Genomic DNA, 18955 nt, shown 5'->3' on the forward strand with positions numbered 1-18955 from the left:
CCGAACAGCTGAGTCCACACGCAAGCGTGCCTCTACTGAAAAAATGCATCGGTCGCTGGAAAAGCGCCATTCTAGTTGGACCAAGCAGCCGGACTACATGCCTGGTGCTTATTAGCCCTTTGGAAGTGTAAATATGTATGTATCTTCATGAAATTTTGAATAAATTATGCCTGGTTGGTTTTTCCTCATTTTCTCAGAATGAAAATTTTAGACACCTGGCTGCTTTAGTTCGTCGATATCTCTGCACCTAGGATAGGTAGAGATGTATTTTCTTTTGCTAAAGGAAGCTGAGAGTGCAGCGAGTGCAATGATCGAAACATAATTCTTCAATTAGGCTTCAAAATTTTTTTATTTTGCAAAGTTCATTGAGGCATGATTGGCACAATTTGAATGATGGTGTTATAAGTGCTGTAAAATTGCTAAGAAGGGTCAAATTAAAAAACTGCTTCGATCATTGCACTATGCTCATTGCACTATGCTACCATGCATTAGAAATAATTTTTTATGCTGCCATTTTTTCTACACGGAGGTACTAATGAATGACTAATATTGATTATCTCAGGGACTAATTGACTGAGAGTGAAAAAAGTTGCATATTTGAAATGAGCATAAAAAACTGAACAAAGTGATGTGGTTTCATCAAGATTGGCGTTAAAATAAGGAAAATAGCTCTAAGACCAGTGTCCCCCCTTAACAGCACATAGTAATATGAGCACTATCACTGCTCCTAAAGAAAATGCATGTGGGTGCTGATTCGTAAAGTGTTGTACATGTTGTACAAACCCGACTCATATTTTGGCCGAATATCACGAGCTGTGGAAATGTGTTGCACACTGCACACCAATTTACTTTTCATTACATTTCATATTCATAGAGAACACAGGATGTGAATGCACAGTCTTTATTCCATACACATCACAGAACAGTATAGCTGATGGTAAAGGCTGCCTTCATGGAAAGCTACATGTAAACTAACATCATGTCTCACGGTGTCATTTTCCATGGTTCCTCTGATTGGCTGAGCAGATTAGTGACATGAAGTCGTCGCGAGGTATTGGTCGGTGACCAACTACCTGGCTGCGTTAACCCTTTCGATTCACCGTCTTGAGCACACTTAATCATGGAGTTGGAAGATGCTGAGTTCTTACTCTCATTTTGCACAGAAGTCCGGTAGGTGTGCGTAGCATTCCTCACAGCATAGGGAAGATGAGGATGAGCAGAAGTAGGCTTAGATCGATAGCGTGTATTGCGTTTTCATCGCAAAGAGACTGCTCTCACCGAAAACGGAGCTTGTGCAAGCTAGAAAAGACCAAAGAAATACAAGTATCACCAGCTGATTTCACAAGTAGAATGTGTACGTCGGCGTATAAGTGTTTGGGCACTAATTCCACTAGTTACGTTGCGAGCAAGAGATTTTGCAGTTTTGTCGTATTCAGTTTTGAGAGGCTCTTTTCCTCCTACTGGTGAAGTTTGGTGACTGCGAGTAGTGTAGTTTTCGAGAAATTTTCGGAGAAGCACACTATCTCTGCAGAAAATCTGGGGAAATGCGCCAAAGTATGCCCATTGTATATGGCTTTGCATTTCATAACCAGCAGCCATAATGTGGTCTGTTGGACTCAGTGCTACTCTTCGGCTGTCTTTCCCGCCAAATCTGAACCTCTTTTTCTTTTATTTTTTCGATTTAGCGACGAGAGAAACTCCAAAAATAAAAGCAGAGATGCAGCCTTTTGATCAGCTGTCTGTGTCGCTTGTCAAAACCGGCGCTTCTTATTGGTTATCATTAGGGGTGTGCGAATATGAAATTTTTCGAATACGAATACATGGTTCTGAATATCGAATAATCAAGGACAGACACATTTAACCATTACAAAACATTTACTTCAGCACCAAAGAACATCACAGTTCAACTATCAGTGATGAAATGAGCGGAAAAGGTGTGTGTGGCTGTACAAAAAGTATCAAAGTCTCGAACATTATTCTTAGAAAAGTGGAAATATCAGAGAAGATGGCTAGTACACAGCATTGATTAAGGCTAGCTTGCCATAAGCACAAAAGCGCGCTGCTGGGATGAACATAAAGTGTTGTAAAGGAAAACGAGCTGCTCCACATGGTCAGGCAGTAGTAGTTCCCTTCTGGCTGAAACGACTCCTCCAGCCACAGAAAATGCCCTCTCACTTGGCACTGAAGTGGCAGGTATTGCGGGGTACTTCGTGCACAGCTCTGACTATAGCAGCTTTGCAGTTATACCCACAAAGAAGCTCACCAGCGCAGTCAGCTAAGTTATGGCCCAATGTTACGCATTGCTCTGGGCGCCGCCATGTTATTTCTCTGTCGATACGACTTGCGGACTGAAATAAACGCCAGTGCTCACAATAAAATATTCGGCTAGATACTAATATTCGCGTTGGATCGAATATTCGGAACAACACGAATACTTGGATTTCGAGTCGAATACGAATACTAAAAATATAATATTCGAAATGTATTCGAAAATTTCGAATATTCGCACACCCCTAGTTATCATGAATCTTCCTCCACTTTCAGCCATGGACAGGTGCCGCCATTTTGAAAATTTTGCCGGCATGAACAGTTGAGAAGTCAAAGTCGAGGGATCCCATCTTCAATAAGTGCAACAGTAGAAAAGGAAACTGTCTGTATCAGGATGCATCGGACTGTGAACTGGCTTGTGGGTGTACAGTTGGGTGGCATCGAACGTGAATCTTTGAAGCTTTCATTGGCTGCGATTAGCTCAAATGAATTGCGAGAAAAAGCTGACAGAAGAGCTTCTAAGGGAATCGTCATTGCTTTGTTATTATATCCATTATTTCGTAGTTAACCGTTTCGTTATAACAAGGCTTGACCACGTCTACGAGCGAGTATTGGCCACGTCTACGAGCGAGTGAGGGGTGCGGGCGGAAACCTGGCCTTTTCAATTGCATGTGGTGATGTAGATCGGGTGTCGTGTGAGTGTCGGGTTGTCGTGTGTCGGGTTGTCATGTGACGGGTGGTGTCGTGCGACTAGTTAGTGGTGTCGTGCGACTAGCAGTGACTGGTGCTAGGGTCTGATAACGCGAGCCGGGAAAAGTGGCTGTTACACGGTTGTTTATGTTACGATAGGTGACACTTCGAAGTCACCATGCCATACTTGGTGCAGAAATACTTCAGATTTAGTAGTGCATAGGAATACGGCATCACAGTGAAATTTTGCCTTCAGTATGCTACAGTAAATGTGCAAAGGTTTTGGCACTCAGTGGGAATCCCAGCGAAATGGGGAAGTGATGCCACTATATGCAAGTGATATCACCATATACAAAAAGTTGGATGATTGCTTACCTAGTGCTTCAGAGTTGTTAGGTTGTGCAGGGTGGCATTTCTTTGAAGGAATGAAGTGGTTTGGCATAATGCACATTGCGTGCTGTATTTTACCAGGCTTTGTTAGAAACAAAGGAAGGGTTTGTTTTACATGAAAGTAAGCTGCATATTTGGTATTGGCGGAGAAAGATAACGTTATTCCCGATGTTTCCATCTTAACTTCAGTGATGAAAACGGTTTGGGGTATGACATCCTTATTTTTTGATTTTGTCAAACACAAATTTCCTACCCAATGCTGTTTTGCGGTCTCAGTGTCTCTGCATCAAGAGCAGCTAGATTTATATCTAATTTTATTTTTCAATGTGGAGCACAATGTCATTTCTATACAATGTTAGGGGCCCAACTTTCAAATTTTTGCTTGGATAATTTTGTTGTTTTATATACAACTGCTTGGTGGCTGCACAGACCACAATTCACTGGGGTGTGAAATATCTAAAAATGGCTGTGTCAGAAATCCACTTCCAACATTATATTTCTGCACTGATTTGGCCATCTATTGCACTCTAGAAATAATTTTTTACCGGGCCATTTTATCACCTTTTGGCCGCAAACAGTAGAAAATGATTTCTTTGTCCTGAGAACTAGTTGATATGTCTCAAAGAGAATTACATATTTGAAATAGGCTTGGAAAACTGCAGAATACTGCACAATTTAATCGTGGTTTGTCCTTAAACAATAAAGTTAGTCTTAATGACCAGTGGCCCTTTAATTAATCATGGCCCATGGTTCATTCTTTCATTGAAAGGATGGAGGAGAGGAAAAAGTAGGGGCAACACAGCCTAACAAGTAAAAAGCTCTGTAGTCCTCACTTTCAGTTCCACCCATCTTTTAATGCTGAAAAAACCTGGATTGCTAGTCTCATCTTAGTTGCAACTTATTTTTTGTAAAACTTTTAATCGATTAGAACTTGAGAGAAGTTGTGCTTTAGCAGATTACGTGGCCAAAGAAACGAAGTAACTGTGTTGTTGGTTTCAACACTTGGTTGGGGTACTTCTGGTGCTGCTTCATGTGCACATGCAGTTACATGCAGCTACTGAGTGAAGCCTGTACAGTCAAACCTCGTTATAACGAAGTCGCATTTTGCATGGACATTCGTTCGTTATATCCTATATTCGTTATAAAAGTATGCAAGAAAATTCCCGCAGATATGATCTTTTAATAAACCCAAGTAAAGGGCACAGGGTTAAAAAATGCACTGTTTTTGAATTTAGCGCGTGGTATAAGCATGTGAAACCTCACCTTGCATTTCATACTGCAAAGCAAAAGTGAACTCACAAATCGGGATGCTGGCTGGGTGCAAAAACTGATTTATTTAAAGAAACGATGTAATCTTCGTTTGGTAGCAATTCACACTATTTGACATGCTAAATTTCTCGACGAAATCAACACAGTGCAGCGCTTTCCCGATGTCGGCTGATTTGGCCACAGGTAGGTTCTCAAGGTACCGTCTCAGTTTCCTGGCCATGTTGGCGGCCTTAGCACTGCTGAGAGCTCACTCTTTGCCTTCTTCACATTCATCGCTATTTGTAGCATCATGTGTATAAAGCACCTGACCGAGACTTTCTTGGTCGGTCAGTTCGGGCGCCACAGCCAAGTTGTTGTCTGCACAGATGAATTCCAAACGGAAAGTTTGGAACCACCAGTTGACGCCATGTCGTCTTGCCGAAATTGTCCGCTTGCCTTCCAGTTGCACGCGGAAGCTTTCTGCCCACTTCTCGCAGTTATTGGCGCCAACGGCTGCTTCTTCACGAGACAAGGCGTGGCAAACAATCTGATGGCGGTCATTAAATCGCTGCAGCCAGCCACTGCTTGTATGAAAGTCACTGCGGCCTAAGACGCAAGTGAGACTTCTCGCCTCCATTTGAAAGACTGCACCAGCAGAAGAACTTGCTTTGGGGCTAGTTGGTTCATGATTGAAGTTCAGAATGGCGCAAAAGACACACACACAGGAAAAATAGGGGATGACACAAAGAGCGCCTAAAGAGGCGCTCTTTGTGTCATCCCCTATTTTTCCTGTGTGTGTGTCTTTTGTGCCATTCTGAACTTCAAGACTGCACCAGGCACAGGCAGGTTACACACTCTAAGGACCTTGAACCATGCAAACAAGGCATCTTCAACTTCCTGGTGGTGGTGACAAAGCCTTACACTGCTCCTGTCATTCTTCATGGTGCCTGCAGAGTGCAATTGTTTGCAATCTTCTGCCTTGCGCTCAAGATGGTTGATAGAGTGCTAGGTGCAACACCGAAGTCCGCGGCAATGTCTTTTCCTTGCGCCCGCTGTCAACCGCCCTGAATAGTTTTATCTTTGTTTCAAGTGAAACTGCTTTACATTTCGACGCGTTCCGCGACGGCATCAACAGAATAGACTGCAGAGATAGCTAGGCAGCTGTTAATACTAGATTCATTCGCTCTCCCTAGATGACATGGCATGCGGAAACGCGGGTGATTCAAACATATTTTGGGTGTGGGTGATTCAAAAGATCAAAATTTAGCGTGTTTTGAAATTTTTTTCTACTTTGTGCATTTTGAGCAGTGACCGAACACTCCGCGTGTGCTGCCTCGGACGATGAACAGCTGGACGCCCCCACTCCAGCTGTTTTTGTGCTTTGTGTCGTGCGCGTGTGTTTGTACTGTGTCCTACCACACCTTCATGCGCGTGCGACCTGTATATATTTATATTTATCATGTATACATGCAAATAGATTTATTGTCAGTGTACCCCTCCCCCTGTCCTTTCTACTATCCCCCCCCCCCCCCCCCCCTCTTTCTTTTCACTCCTACACACTGCCTGCTATCCTTTATTTCCGCTGCCCCAGCTCAGGTGCTTCCAGCCGCGATAGCAGATGCCGGGGCTAGGAAATATTATTTTACCTTCCATATTCAATGCAAAATAAAAAAAACACTACTACTTTGAGCCATGTGAATACAAAAACTGCTTCGTTATAACCAATACAGTGTCAAATTTTGCATTTTTCGTTTCGTTATAGAGGTAGAACTCTCATAGAAATAAAGCTTGGCCAGCCATATTTTTCTTTTACTTCGTTATATCCGATAATTCACTGTATCAGTGTTCGTCATAATGAGGTTTGACTATATTTGTGTCTGTGTTAGCCAGGGTAGTGATATTGCAGGTTAAAAGGTAGATGGCAGCCTTAAACAGTAGTATAGTTTCTCTATGTGGGGGACCATTGCAGTCTTGCAATCTTTGCTTGAGTCTCCAGTCTTGAGTGCCAGTCTTGAGCCCCTTCAGTGAGGTACTCGTTGAAGAGGCTTAGCGACTTCGGCATTCATCTGCCAAGCTTATGTCGTGGGGCCATACCCAGCTGTTGCAGCTGAATCTTTATCATAGAGGCAGAACACAAAGGTGTCTGCGCGCTATGCAAATGCTAGGACCACCTGTGTAACAGGCATACAACTCAAATTTAGGGAGTGTTCATTGATTGAATACTAATTGGACAGTTCCTGTTGTGTTATATGGATTGTCTGTCCTACACAAATTTTATTACACCAAGATCGTGCTCAATGCGCAGCTGCCCCATGGGCACTTCTGATCTCCATTGAACTCTGCACTGATTGGGTACTGCCATGCAGCCACATCCAAGTACTACTGAGCCGAATCCTCTTGACACTCTTTGTGTGGTTGAGCTTTCCAAGCAGTGCAGAAGGCAAGCATTGATGCTCTGATCCTCACTGTGCAATGAGATGAAAAGCCAATTAAATGAAATGAAATTACAAAGTCTGTCATGGAATTCAACTTGAAAGCATAATAAAACCCAGCTCTACAAAGGCATAGATACAAAGTCCTTGGTCCATTGATGCTATGGACAAAGACTGTGTGCAGTGTTTGAAGCCCATTGGTGTGGTTGCTAGCACTGTGCCATCATCTCACACAACTGGCACTGCTGTGATGATGAATGAAGGAGCAACATCATGTTTCCTTTTGTGACTTGCATACAAAGAGCCAGAAAATGTGCTCAAGGCTCAAGCGAATCGCACGACCACAGAAATGCCAGAGAATGTGCTTTGAAAGTAGCTGTGGATTTGGCTAGCATTGGCCATAGCTGCTCAAGGTTTTTGCCTGACATCTATGTTTTGATGGTTGGAGACACATTTGGCTCCATTTGATTTACTGCATAGTGGCTTCCTAGTGCGCATTGATATAAACCATTTAGCAGCATCTTTATTTATTTTATTTATTTATTTACATATACTGCAGCCCCGATGGGGCTATTGCAGGAGTGGGAGGAAGAAAAAAAAAAGGCAGAGAGGGACAACATATTCAGAAGTGAACACCATTAAAATACAGAACAGAAATGCAACAGACTAATCACAGATTTGCAAGAACATTGAAAAATAGATTTGGTTCCAGGGAGCGTATATCACCGGTAAAGAATTCCATCGTTCGATAACACGAGGAAAAAAACTAAATTTGAACACATCAGTGCGTGCGTGAATGGGTGTTACATTCAATGGGTGGTAGCTCCTTGTAGATGAAGATGCTGAAAAATGCAAATACTCAGACAGTGAAGCAAAGCGGGATGATTTAACAATACCATGAAAATATTTTAAACACTCAGTCATGCTGGTGGAAACTTCTGTGGAGATCGATTTCAATAAGTATTGAGAGTGCCTATAGGGCAGTGGTATGGGCTTATAGGCTGAACACGTTTTGGTACAGTCTTCCTGTGAGTAGTCTACGTAGAGCTGCTTTTCTATATTCTCTGGCTTCTGCCTAAGTGCGCTTTTGTGGACGGCAAATTTATTGCTCGGGCACCTGCTAGTGGGGAAAGGAAATGCGCTCTTTTTTTCTTTTCTGCACATAGTTTGATGTGTAGGCTTGCTACATTGGAAACGATGCTGGATGCCTCAGCTGTAGAATGTAAGATCCGGTTGTTACGCAGCAGTCTTGCCTTCCATGCTATGGAGTGGTAGTTGCGCTTTAATTTCAATTTTTGGCTGGTAATTGTTTGGAGACACTAGCTGCAGACTGTAAAGCAAAGGCACAGTACGTCCTGACACTTCCCATTGCTCTTTTTGTGGAGGACAGTGCAAGCTTATTCATGCTACATTGCTAATTGGGACTTCGGGAGCCTCAACCACCACCTTGCCTATCGTTATTGTACTTGCTTGAACCCCCTGTGTTAAAAACTCACAGTGGAAACTCTTGATACCCCTCACGAGAGTAATATCTAACAAGGGAACACTGATAACCCAACACTTGCCATGGCTGCATTGCTACTGAGGAAGGTATGCAGCCTTCTAAGGTTCTGCATAGTCTGGGGGAACATATCTGTTGCTCGCCATCGTGCGTAGTTCAGGACGGGGCTAAATTGAGTACTCGGCAGCCTTCAGCCCATGGAATTGTCTTACTCCCACCAGCTAAACTTTTTCCCCTCGTGAATACTAAGAACATTCTTTTGTGCAGTTTAGACTAAGACTCATGGTGAGCATTCTTTGTCACCAGGAACCAGCATCAACTACTAATTGCATGCCTATGATTGTATGAACACTGCAAAAGCCAGCACCAGTAAATTATGTTCGATGGGTGTCCTTTCTTTTTGTTCTGGTCAAACCAGGCAACCCTTTTTCGCAAAAGCACGAGTTGTGCTGTGGCTTTGCGTGAGGCGCTCCCAGACCGGATCATGTAAGCCGTGCAGAAAATACCTGCAGCACTTAGATTTAATTAAATACTTTTGACAACTTCGGTTGCATAAATTTCCTCGGAAAGAAAGCTTGTGCATGAGGGAAGTAACCTGAAATGTTGTGCATTTATGAGCATGGCTTTTTGGGCTTGTTGGTACATAGTTCCAATATACTGTAGCGCAGCAAAAGACGAGGACACAAGAGACGAGAGACGAAGGCGCTCGTGTTGTTCGTCTCTCGTCTCTTGTGTCCTCGTCTTTTGCTGCGCTACAGTATATTGGATTTATGAGCAACAGTGGAAATCAGAAATCCGTGCGTGTTAGTGCTGAATGCATGGCTTTCAAGGCACCGTTGCATATCGCTGTCTATCTAACTGGAAAAGATACTGTAAATCTTCCGCACGATGGGCACTCTTTTTCTTCCTAATGCTTGTGTGGAAGCAGACTGAATATGTTGGCAGAGTGTAGATAGGAGGCATCCAAGAGGTTCCTCTTGGCTCGTTTAAGATGGCAGCGTTGGGTTTTCTCTGAAGATGCGTATTGCCTTCTTTGTGAAAGAGTTATTGCCATCCGGCATGCCTAATTTCATTGTGCCTGTTCCGTCACCTCGCGTTCTCCTTTCCTGCCTTGCCGTATTGGGTTGGTTGAGCAGGAAATTGCTAACGCTTGCATTCAAACTACGGTTCTTATGTCATATGTTGTGCTTGTAGGTGTGCAGATTTATGTTCTCGAGGCGAAGTTCCAGCTGTGTAGCTGTATTTTTCGAGCTTGGAAGGGATAAAGTGGAATATTTGGAGCTTCTTAGTTATCTATCTTTGATCAGGCCAAAACTCGAATACGCGTGTGTAGTCTGGGATCCGCATACGGCATCCAACATAAAGAAGATTGAAAAAATACAAAGGAAGGCAGTTAGGTTTGTGTTCTCTAAATTTTCCGAATCTGATTCACCCTCCGAAATAATGCAATGTCATGGCATTCCCCGCCTTGAGTGTCGTCGACAAGGTACTCGTTTAGATTTTCTTTCCCTCTTGCTCAACCGTAAGTTGGGACTTGACCCGTCATTATATCTTTTCCTTCAGCCCGCAAGAAGCACACGCCACTATCACACCAGCCTGTTAGCACCATATTTCGCACGCACAAATCTGTTCAAATTTTCTTTTTTTCCGCGCACAATAGTGGACTGGAACTCTCTGCCCCACACGGACCAACACTGACATATTTGACATCAGCCATGCTTTGTAATTGTATGCATGTTTCTTTTTATTTTCTTTCGCCATGTGACTTTTTGTTCCCATGTGATTTTTCTGATGTACTCAGTCTGTACAGTGCCCGTCCTGCTTGGACCTAACCATGGTCTGCAGTATGTACATAAATAAAATAAATAAATAATTTGAAGCAGTCTGAGAAAACTGGTCCCACCGATAACTGTAGGGTGACGCGAATGATTCCGTGCAGCTGTTCGCGCTTGTCCGAATTTTTGGCATCTGGGAAGTCGATTGGCAGCTGTGATTTGCGTCGTGCTGTCTGCAGTCATTTCCACAGTTGCTGACTTTGCGATGTGTACTGTCTCGGTGACAGTTTCTCTCTGCGTTTCAGTTCGTGCGCTGGAGAAGACCAAGGTGGCCAGCGGTGGGGGATACTCGACCGGCTCTGTGCTCGACACCATGAACATCAAGGGGGACTCCATCTCTGCCTTTGACGGGGGCTCTGGCTCCGAGAGTTCCGAAGACACCGACAACTCTTCCAGGGGTTCCCGGAAAAAGAAGTCCAGCCCCGGGTCGACGCCCATGGACCTCTAGAGGAAAGGCGCTGCTGTTCCGTCGGAGTAGCTCTTCTTCCACGTTGAGCAAGCGTCGAGCGAGAAGCTCTGGCCTGGATGCAACTGCGATGACGCGGAGCCCGAGACCCTCCCGCTTGCCCCACATGCTCTTTTTTTTTTTTTGTAAATCTCGTTGTTTCTCGCTTCCTCAAAGACTGGGGGCTGAGTAGACGCTCTGTACGGACGTGGGCGCTTTTGGGGAAGGTTTGACAAAGTTTTTAGACGTTATTTATATCTCACCCACGATTCTTTCTCCTGGCCCCCCACCGTCCCCATCGTGCCAGTGTTGTGTGGCTTTTCATACTTGTACCTGTATTAAGCAGGCAGGAAGAACGGTTGTGGCAGGTGACTGAGCACCTACCTTCCGCTGCTGCTCAGAAGATGGGCTCCGCCTACCTCCTGCCCTGGCCTACTATAAATGCCTGGCTGCTGTCGGCTTGAAGCCGCTCTGCGGAATTGTCTTTTGCGACCTTGTGAAGCGAACGGGGATGGCCTGCACCCTGATCTCTCCTTCTCTGGGATGGGTTCTGGGGGCTCAGTGGAGCACCCGAAGCTGTTCCTGGTTCCTCGGCTCAGTTGAGGCATTGCATGCGGTTGAGCGTGTCGTTCCTCTAAGAAGCAAGAGTTGCAGTACGAACCGAATTCAAGGAGGCAGAAAAGTAGACGAGATGGGTGTCGGCGACAGCTGATGCCCGTGCTGTCTTCCTCTCTGTGTCCTTGCCTTTGGCTCCTTGCCTTTGCTGTCCTTGCCGCTCTTGCTTCTTACAGTTACATCACGGTAGTCGGATTGACCTCTGCTTGTTCGAAGCTTCAGTGCCGCGCCCCGGTTGACTGATGCTCGCGGACCACCCAGGGAGGGATGGTGTTTGTGACTCCGGCTCATCCTTTTGGTGTAGTAGCCTTTTGATAAGTGTGTTACCTGTGGGGAAGGTTACTTCCCGCAATGCTTGTTTTCAGACATTTTCTGTGAGTAGCGCTTGGCAGGATAGATAGTGAGGTGAACGAGTCAGGCTTGGCACTTAATGGAAGTGGTGATTGAAAGCATCTGGGGACTTCCTGCTTGTTTTGGCTTGGGGCTGCTGTGGCCACACGTGTGGTCGGAGTTGAGCCCTGGCTTGAGGTGTGTCTTCAGCAGGTGGCGTTTTCTTGGCCGGTGATGCCAGTGTGTGTGTCTCCAAATGTTGCTTGTTTCTTCAGTGTTGCAAGGTGTCGCATTGGTTTTGTCAGGCCACATTCCTTACATGGTTGGCAGTTTTTTTGCGTGGCAAGAAGACTTGAGTGTGCTTGGAAGTTCAAAGTTTTCCGGGAAAGTTCTTGGCACTTGTGCTGTAGCTTGCAGAAGAGTTACTGTGAGTGGAGCTTTTCCCCTGTGTGTAGAATATGTGGAAGTGAAGTTTTGGTTGTTTCTCCTGGCTGTGTCGAGCGAACTTGGCTGTTTGTGAAGTTTCATGTTTCATACTCTAAAAGGCTGTGTCGAACTAGCAGGACATCACGAGCAATGCAAGCCTTGCTTATGCAAAGACTGGACTGGGGACTTTGCGTTTTGTTGTATTTATTTTTTGAACTGTGTGCAGTCTGCTTGACATTGAACTGATCAAAGCATTTGTTAAGGTCCAGTGTTTGGCCCTGCGAGGTCAGGTTCTTTTTCTCGTTTTTTGCTTTTAAGGTGTAATGACTTGGGTGTCAAATGCGCTGATATGCAAAACCTGCGTTAGGCATACGAAAGCTTTTTCCTGGAATAGCAGGGCCCGTCTGTGCCACACCTCTCCCACCTGACCATTCTTTTCCGTGACTGAGATCGAGTGTAGGTACAACTCAATTGTCAATTGATTTTTTTTTTTTTAGTTGGTACTGCTTGGCGGAAGCGGTTACACGTGTGCAACAAAAGACCGCACTTTGACCAAAGCTTTGTATACTTGCTGTCTCACACAAGTGCAGAGTTCGTCGTGACCTCAACTCGATCGTTGTGTTGCTCTCCTAAGCAATATCAATTTAGTAATGCTAATGGATGAGGGAGCTATTGGAATAAAGTTGTTAGAGGCCTTTCCACATAGCACCCCATGATAATTGTTTTCATGCAGAAACACTAGTCTGCCTTGTATGAGGTGGTGCAAGTCAGACTTCACAGTTCTTTAATAGAATTTATTTGTGGGTGCAGCCTCCCACTATTTTTTTCACTGCCTTCCTGCAAGCACAAGCAAATGCCAGTACTGACTACCCTTGACACCATTCATTCAAGCATCGTGAGTTTTTTTTTTTAGCAGACTTTTAAATCATGCGATGCACCATGTGTTAGTGTGCGTGTCTATTTCCTTGAGCCAATAAATTGTGGTCTGTACATATCCTGCTCTCGTATGTGTTTCCAGTCCTGAAACTGTTCATGCAGGTTGCCTGCTGGACGTATGAAGGTTATGCAGTTCGCCAGGCAGAAGAGCTTGACGTGCGTGTGGGTTGAAGTCGTGCTATAAACTAAGCACATGGGTTTGTGGCTATAAACCAAGTGAAGCATTGTGTGCGAGCACTTAATTTTCTTGATTGGTGCCATAATTAGAGGCCAGATTAGATTGGATTAGAGAGGAGGGATGAGATTAAGAAGTTTGTTGGAAGTTTTTGGCCACATCTGGCAAATGACAGGGTTAATTGGAGAGACACGGGAGAGGCCTTTGCCCTGCAGTGGGCATAGTCATAGTCAGGCTGATGATGATGATTAAAGGCATCAATCGCATAATCGCGCAATGATGTGGGTGCTGCAACATAACTACAAAAATGGGATAAAGCCGGCAGTAGGGTTTGCTTGAATACGAGAGGAGCAGGGGCGGACATGAGTGACTGATAAGTGTGTTCTAAGATGAAGGAAATATGAATTGGCAGGGCCGCATTCGGAATGTGATTCATAAATGCGCTGTCAATGTTTTCTTGCTCAGTGTTCCACAGCTTTGCGGGCAATGAATTCGGTTGAAAACGAGCCCAGTGTGGCGTTGATTATCTATGCTCACGTTTTTTCATCGGTTCATTTGTAGGCGCATTGTGGCGCTACTTTTCTGAGTAAATGGAACCTCTTGTCCGCTAGTTACGCGATCGCTGCGCTACGCGTTGCGGACAACCGCAAACGGTGGCTCTGCCGTAGCGCTCCGTGCGGTACGGACCCGCGTGGTCGGCACGGTTACACACGGGAGCGCGTACAAGGAGTGAGTCATGGTTGAGGGTGCTCTGCGACTCCTATTATGGTGACCCCGGTCACGTGACCGAAAGCGGCTCCGTCAATGCGCGGACGACACGGGGGATGGCGCCACCGGCGCCACACGTGATGGCGTCATTGTGTGCTCCCATTGGCTGGCACGCGCTGGAGAGATGCTTTTTCGCGAAAAGCCCTAAATATACTCGTGCCGGTGGCCGCGGTTTGCTTCGGGAAGGTTATCCAACGGGCAAGTCCGCCGAAGGACCGTTCGACGACGCGGGCCGAAAGGAAACCGTGCGCGATTTGAAGATAAACCCACCTTCACGAACGACGAAAAGAAGCCGCCGCAGCCGCCGCCGCTGCGATCAAGTTCCGGTGAACCGCTGGCTAAACGTTACACGCGAATACGACACCATCGACTGCCCCCTTCAGTGTGCGGAATCACGTCTTCGTCGTCTTTTGCAGTGCTCGTAGCGAGTTTGCGCGCGACTGAGTGCGTCTGAGATTCAAGATGGGAGACGTAGGTCCTTACTCTGACGGCTACATGGAGCAGGAAGAAGAGTGGGAGCGCGAGGGACTACTCGATCCGGCATGGGAAAAACAGCAGCGAAAGGTGAGTGCTTCTTCTCTGGCTGGCGTCCTGTCCACCGGCATGCTAGCTAGAAAATCATCTTTCTCTGCCGCGTCACGGAGAGCCAGCTCTTTTCCGATGCCGCGCCATCGAAAACGTCTGCTCGGTTTTCTTCACGCGTCGATCTCGGAAACGAGCCGACGGTTGGTTCCTCGCCGAAACTCGGCGCGGTTAGGGGCAGGTATTTCGTTTTTCCCTTGCTCGGACTGCTTTCTCCCCCCTTTTTTTTGTTATGCTCTCGCGAGAGTAGCGTGGGCGAGAGCCTTCTCGCCCGTGTGGAGCCGCCGTCAAAACACGTCAACGGCGGCCAGGGGCGGGCGATTAAAAGTCCCTCCGTCCCCCGCCGGTGCCGCTCCCCGGCCAAATGTGTCTCGCGGCACAGGCCTAACGGATCGCGTTGCTTCGCCCCAAGGTGGTCGAGAGGACGGGCTCCTGTTTTTTTCGGCGGGCCTCGGCTTCCTTGCCAGTCTTGGGCTGACGAAACGCAGAGCGACGCGTCGTCTGCTTTGCGCCTCACCCGCCATACCTTCGTGGCCTCTCATTTCCTGACAATAGAAGGACGGCAGATTTTTCAACGCATTGGCCGGCTTGAATTCAGCTGTGATCGCTGGTGTGGTTGGGCATGATCGCATTCTTTAAACGGTTCGTTCTACTTCATTTCGTTTTCTTTGCCACGAAACAAACAAACAAAAACAACCGCCGTGGTAAAGCCGGTTTAGCGTGAGCAGTTGTAAAAACATCTTTCCTGTGGCTCCGTCGGATACCCGTTCGGTCAGCGAGTCACAACCGCAATGTTTATGCATTAAGAGCTGAATGTTTGTGGCTGAGGGTAGTGAGCTTTTCGGACTCAAGGTAAACACAAGATACGCATTGTAAACCGTGCAAAGGCATTGCAATCACGCTCGGCTTTACTACGGGTCAGCACCGAGAGAGATTTAGCTATTCCCCAACGTTTTTCGAAGATGGGAGGAAAGTGCCTTTCGCTGTAGGCTCCTGTCGGTTCAGCGATGCTGTGACCCAGATCTCGACGGAGAGAAAAAAAAAATCCCCCACCGCACGTCGTACCGAGCCACCTCGGTCGGTCGTGCGTGGACTGGTGATATAACAGGCTCCGAGAGCTAGGTGTTCGGATTATTTCTTTTTATCGGACAGGTTTTTTCTTCCTTCTTTGCGCGGTCGAAGTGTCGTGTAGTGGAGAGAGCTCTGGCGATGTCCGGTTCCGATAGGCACGCCGAGTAGCTTTCTCCCAGCACGCGCGCGACTGTCCTGGCCCCCGTCGCTCCAGAAGCCGTCTAGCTCCTACTACGGTTCAGGAAACGTGAGGAGCCTAGTCGGATACCTCGGCCGAGAAGAACGTTGGACTGTGGCCGAGTAACAGTTAGTCTGCTATAAAAGCAACGCTTGCCTAACGCGTAACCTGATATCTGAACGGAAAGGAATTAGTCGCAGACGAGGCTGAAAGCACCGGGTCAAGTTTCTGCGCGACGTGGTTGATGGAATTTTCGTGCAGTGGAGGTCTGCTCCGGGCTATTTAGGCCACCCGGGGTTCCTTAACGTCCACTCAGGCCTCAGTACACACGGGTGTCGGCGTACTTAATGTGAGATCTGCAGTGAAATACAGTACCGAAGGCAGAGACGAAAGTAGCCAGTTTGTAAACAGCGTGGAAAGAAAGACGTGTGGGCATCGAACCGAATTGGGACGAAGTTTCCGAACGTCGATTTGGATCGCTTAGAAAGTCAGTATTCGTGTCCGCCTGGGCCGAAGCGTCCTTGGTCGGTGAAGATGCCTAAGGTCGACGCTCGTCAGTGTACGCAAAACGAAACTTAACGCAGGCAGAACTTCGGGGAGTGCTTTGGTTGTTCTTCCGCAAAACGAATTTGGGACGTAGTCTAGAGGTTCGAATATTTTTCGCGGCCGTGGTGGTCTTAAGTTCCGATCTTTAAAAGGTAGTCGCTTGTAAAAGGTAGTAGCTTTAATACGGCGCGCGATAATGCGGAGTCGGTCACGCCTAGTCTAAATGCTCAGTGGGGCGTGGCATCGGATCGGATGGCGTGATTTCTAATCGCTCTATCTTAGCCGATGTAGCGAGGAAGTTGTTGTCGTGGGGCGAGATTGACACCCCGCAAGGCAATAGAAAAAGCAATCGTCCATAGCTTGGCCGTCGCGAGTGATTCTCGAGTGCAAAAGGTGGTCACATTCCGCTGCCTCCGGCATTCAGCTGTTCAATGCGGAAGAAAGACATCGCGTGAAGTGCTTCGTGCGCTACACTTTTCGTGGTGGCTAATTATAGAGACTGTCTGATGATCATAGCTGTAGATTTTCCTGAACGTATGTTCAATTTGTGTACTTCATAATTACATATGTGCGCAAGCTTTGTGGTTGTAACTTTACTGCGACGTCTACTGATGACAGATTGCAGACTGCTGTTCTGGTAGTCGTCTGCGATCAGTTCAGGCTCATGGAGTACCAAGAGAGCTAAAAAATCGCACTACGCGTGCATGCTTATTGCAGACGATCGCCACGTTCTGTGCGCCTAGCAGCTCTTGCGATTTCTGGACCGAACTAACAGGGAAGTTTCAGGCGCACCCATCGAAGGCATATGCGAATGCATTTGTAATTCGCTCACATTCGTGCCACATGACTGTATCTATATGCCTTATCAGCGCTCTGAACTTGGCAACAATTGCGCTGTGCATACTGTACAGACGCATATCTCACCTAAGGCTCTCGACTCGACTTTCCGGTACACGTTTCGCCCATCGCACCGGTCATCCGCATTATGGGCACGGTTTAAAAGCATCCACGACGACACCTCGCTTGTGTGCTTACTGTAGCAGCGACCGGCGACAACGTTCCGGCCTAGCGTTTTTCCATCGCCGTTGTTTGCGATCGTCGTCTGGTTTTCAGGCTTTCCAAAGACGTCGGTTTATCGCAGACGACGAAGAGTGCTGGGGGCGTGAGCTGTCGCCTGCGAGCGGTGACCTCTGCAGCGATTAGACCGAGCAAACTCGAATGCGGAACAGACCTGCAGCGTGTACGGCGCACAGAACTGCGTATGCTTCGGAATGAACGGGCGACAAAGTAAAAACTGAAAGAAGACACGAAGCCCAGGGGGGGGGGGGGCACGCAACACACTTCGCCGTCAATCACTTCTGCTTCTAAAATTAACGAATGGTAATGACAGCAACTACAAAAAAAGTTCTCAAATGATTTGTGTGTTCGAAGCGAGGTGACCGTAACCCTCTCTTGACAGGCTTCTTGAAAGTGTGTTTGTGCGCATTGGGTGAGCCCTGGATGAGTGAAAGACAGAAAGGGGGGTTGTAGTGTGCAGCGCTCGTAAATGAAGCCTCTCGGCGTTCCCAAAAGGCCTCCCCTTCCGTCCGTCCGTCTTTCGGTTGTTGCTGTTAGTCCAGCCGCTTGTGGCAAACGGAAGCGTAGGAAAGCGACTCTCTTCTCCCTTTCCGTCTTGGAAGAGGGCTCGCGACGAGAAGAGGCAGAGCCCCCCGCCTGCCTCCTCTCCCGGGCGTCTCCTCTTTTCTTGGCTCGGGGATCCGTTCCCGATTTGGTGCTGCCTCGCTCTCTGGGCCCGGCTCGGATGACACGCGGCTCGGGCTCCGCGGTGCAAGAGCGCGGGCCCTGCCCACCGCACCGACCGACTCTCCTGTCCTAACTTCGGCGAGCACCCTTTAGGACGTGGGCATTGGGTGCTGCTTGGTGCTAGTTCCGTTGCGCCAGTCGGAAGTTGCAGACGGCAACGACGCCGTGTGATCACTTTGAATCGAATCCGCTTATTAAGACCACTTGTACTCACTAGACGAAGAAGGCTCCCCGTCGTCGGATTTGTCCGGTAACTATTGGCGGAGTAAATGTCGAATAACCGGAGAACTTCTCCTTTCGTCTGGGTGGCCAAGGTAACATTTGCAGGCCTCTCGTCCTTGAACCAAGACAAAGGGCAAAATGGCTGCAGGAGCGCTGTATTTTTCTTTATTCGGTAATAAGGTTACTTTGCAAGAGAGGCGTTTGGTGACGAACTCTTGTTCACGCAAGGCGTTAAAGAGGCGAAGACGTTTGCGCTGGTCAGAGCCGGATTGAGTCGGCACGAGCTTGATAGGGCACAGTGAAGCCCGTGGCCGAGTCGAGGCCTCTAAACGTCGTCCGACGGTCGCCAGACAGCCCAATGAACTGGCCTAGGGTTAGCAAATGATGTGGTCCCAGCGATTCTTGTTCAGCCCCCCGTCAAAAGTATACAGGCCAAGAGGTTCGCTTCTAAGCTGTTTAGCAGGGCCCCCTAGCACCTCTAGCAGTCTAAAGCT

The 18955-nt window shown here is 47.2% G+C and overlaps 2 protein-coding genes across 10 annotated transcripts in view; both read left to right on the forward strand.

Annotated features, from left to right (window-relative positions):
* LOC149332923 (protein max-like) overlaps positions 1-13174 on the forward strand; it is a 35453-nt gene extending 22279 nt beyond the window's left edge. For 5 of the 6 annotated variants that reach the window (XM_089558466.1, XM_089558467.1, XM_089558470.1 and 2 more), the window contains one exon: positions 10592-13174. In XM_089558466.1, coding sequence (XP_089414592.1) covers positions 10592-10812 — 221 coding nt within the window. In that variant the 3' untranslated portion in view covers positions 10813-13174. The remainder of the gene's footprint in view (positions 1-10591) is intronic. The other variant, XM_089558468.1, reaches the window with a different exon arrangement.
* Positions 13175-14159: 985 nt separating this feature from the next.
* Actn (alpha actinin) overlaps positions 14160-18955 on the forward strand; it is a 92806-nt gene continuing 88010 nt past the window's right edge. For 3 of the 4 annotated variants that reach the window (XR_016285269.1, XM_089558462.1, XM_089558463.1), the window contains exon 1: positions 14161-14623. Coding sequence is in view for 3 of the 4 variants with exons in the window: in XM_089558462.1 (XP_089414588.1) it covers positions 14522-14623 (102 nt within the window). In the remaining variant the exon portion in view is untranslated. Of the gene's footprint in view, positions 14624-18955 lie in introns of all 4 variants that reach the window. The other variant, XM_089558465.1, reaches the window with a different exon arrangement.

Source organism: Amblyomma mixtum, chromosome 8, assembly GCF_055824585.1.
Source record: "Amblyomma mixtum isolate Tamu chromosome 8, ASM5582458v1, whole genome shotgun sequence".
Classification (NCBI taxonomy): Eukaryota; Metazoa; Arthropoda; class Arachnida; order Ixodida; family Ixodidae; genus Amblyomma; species Amblyomma mixtum.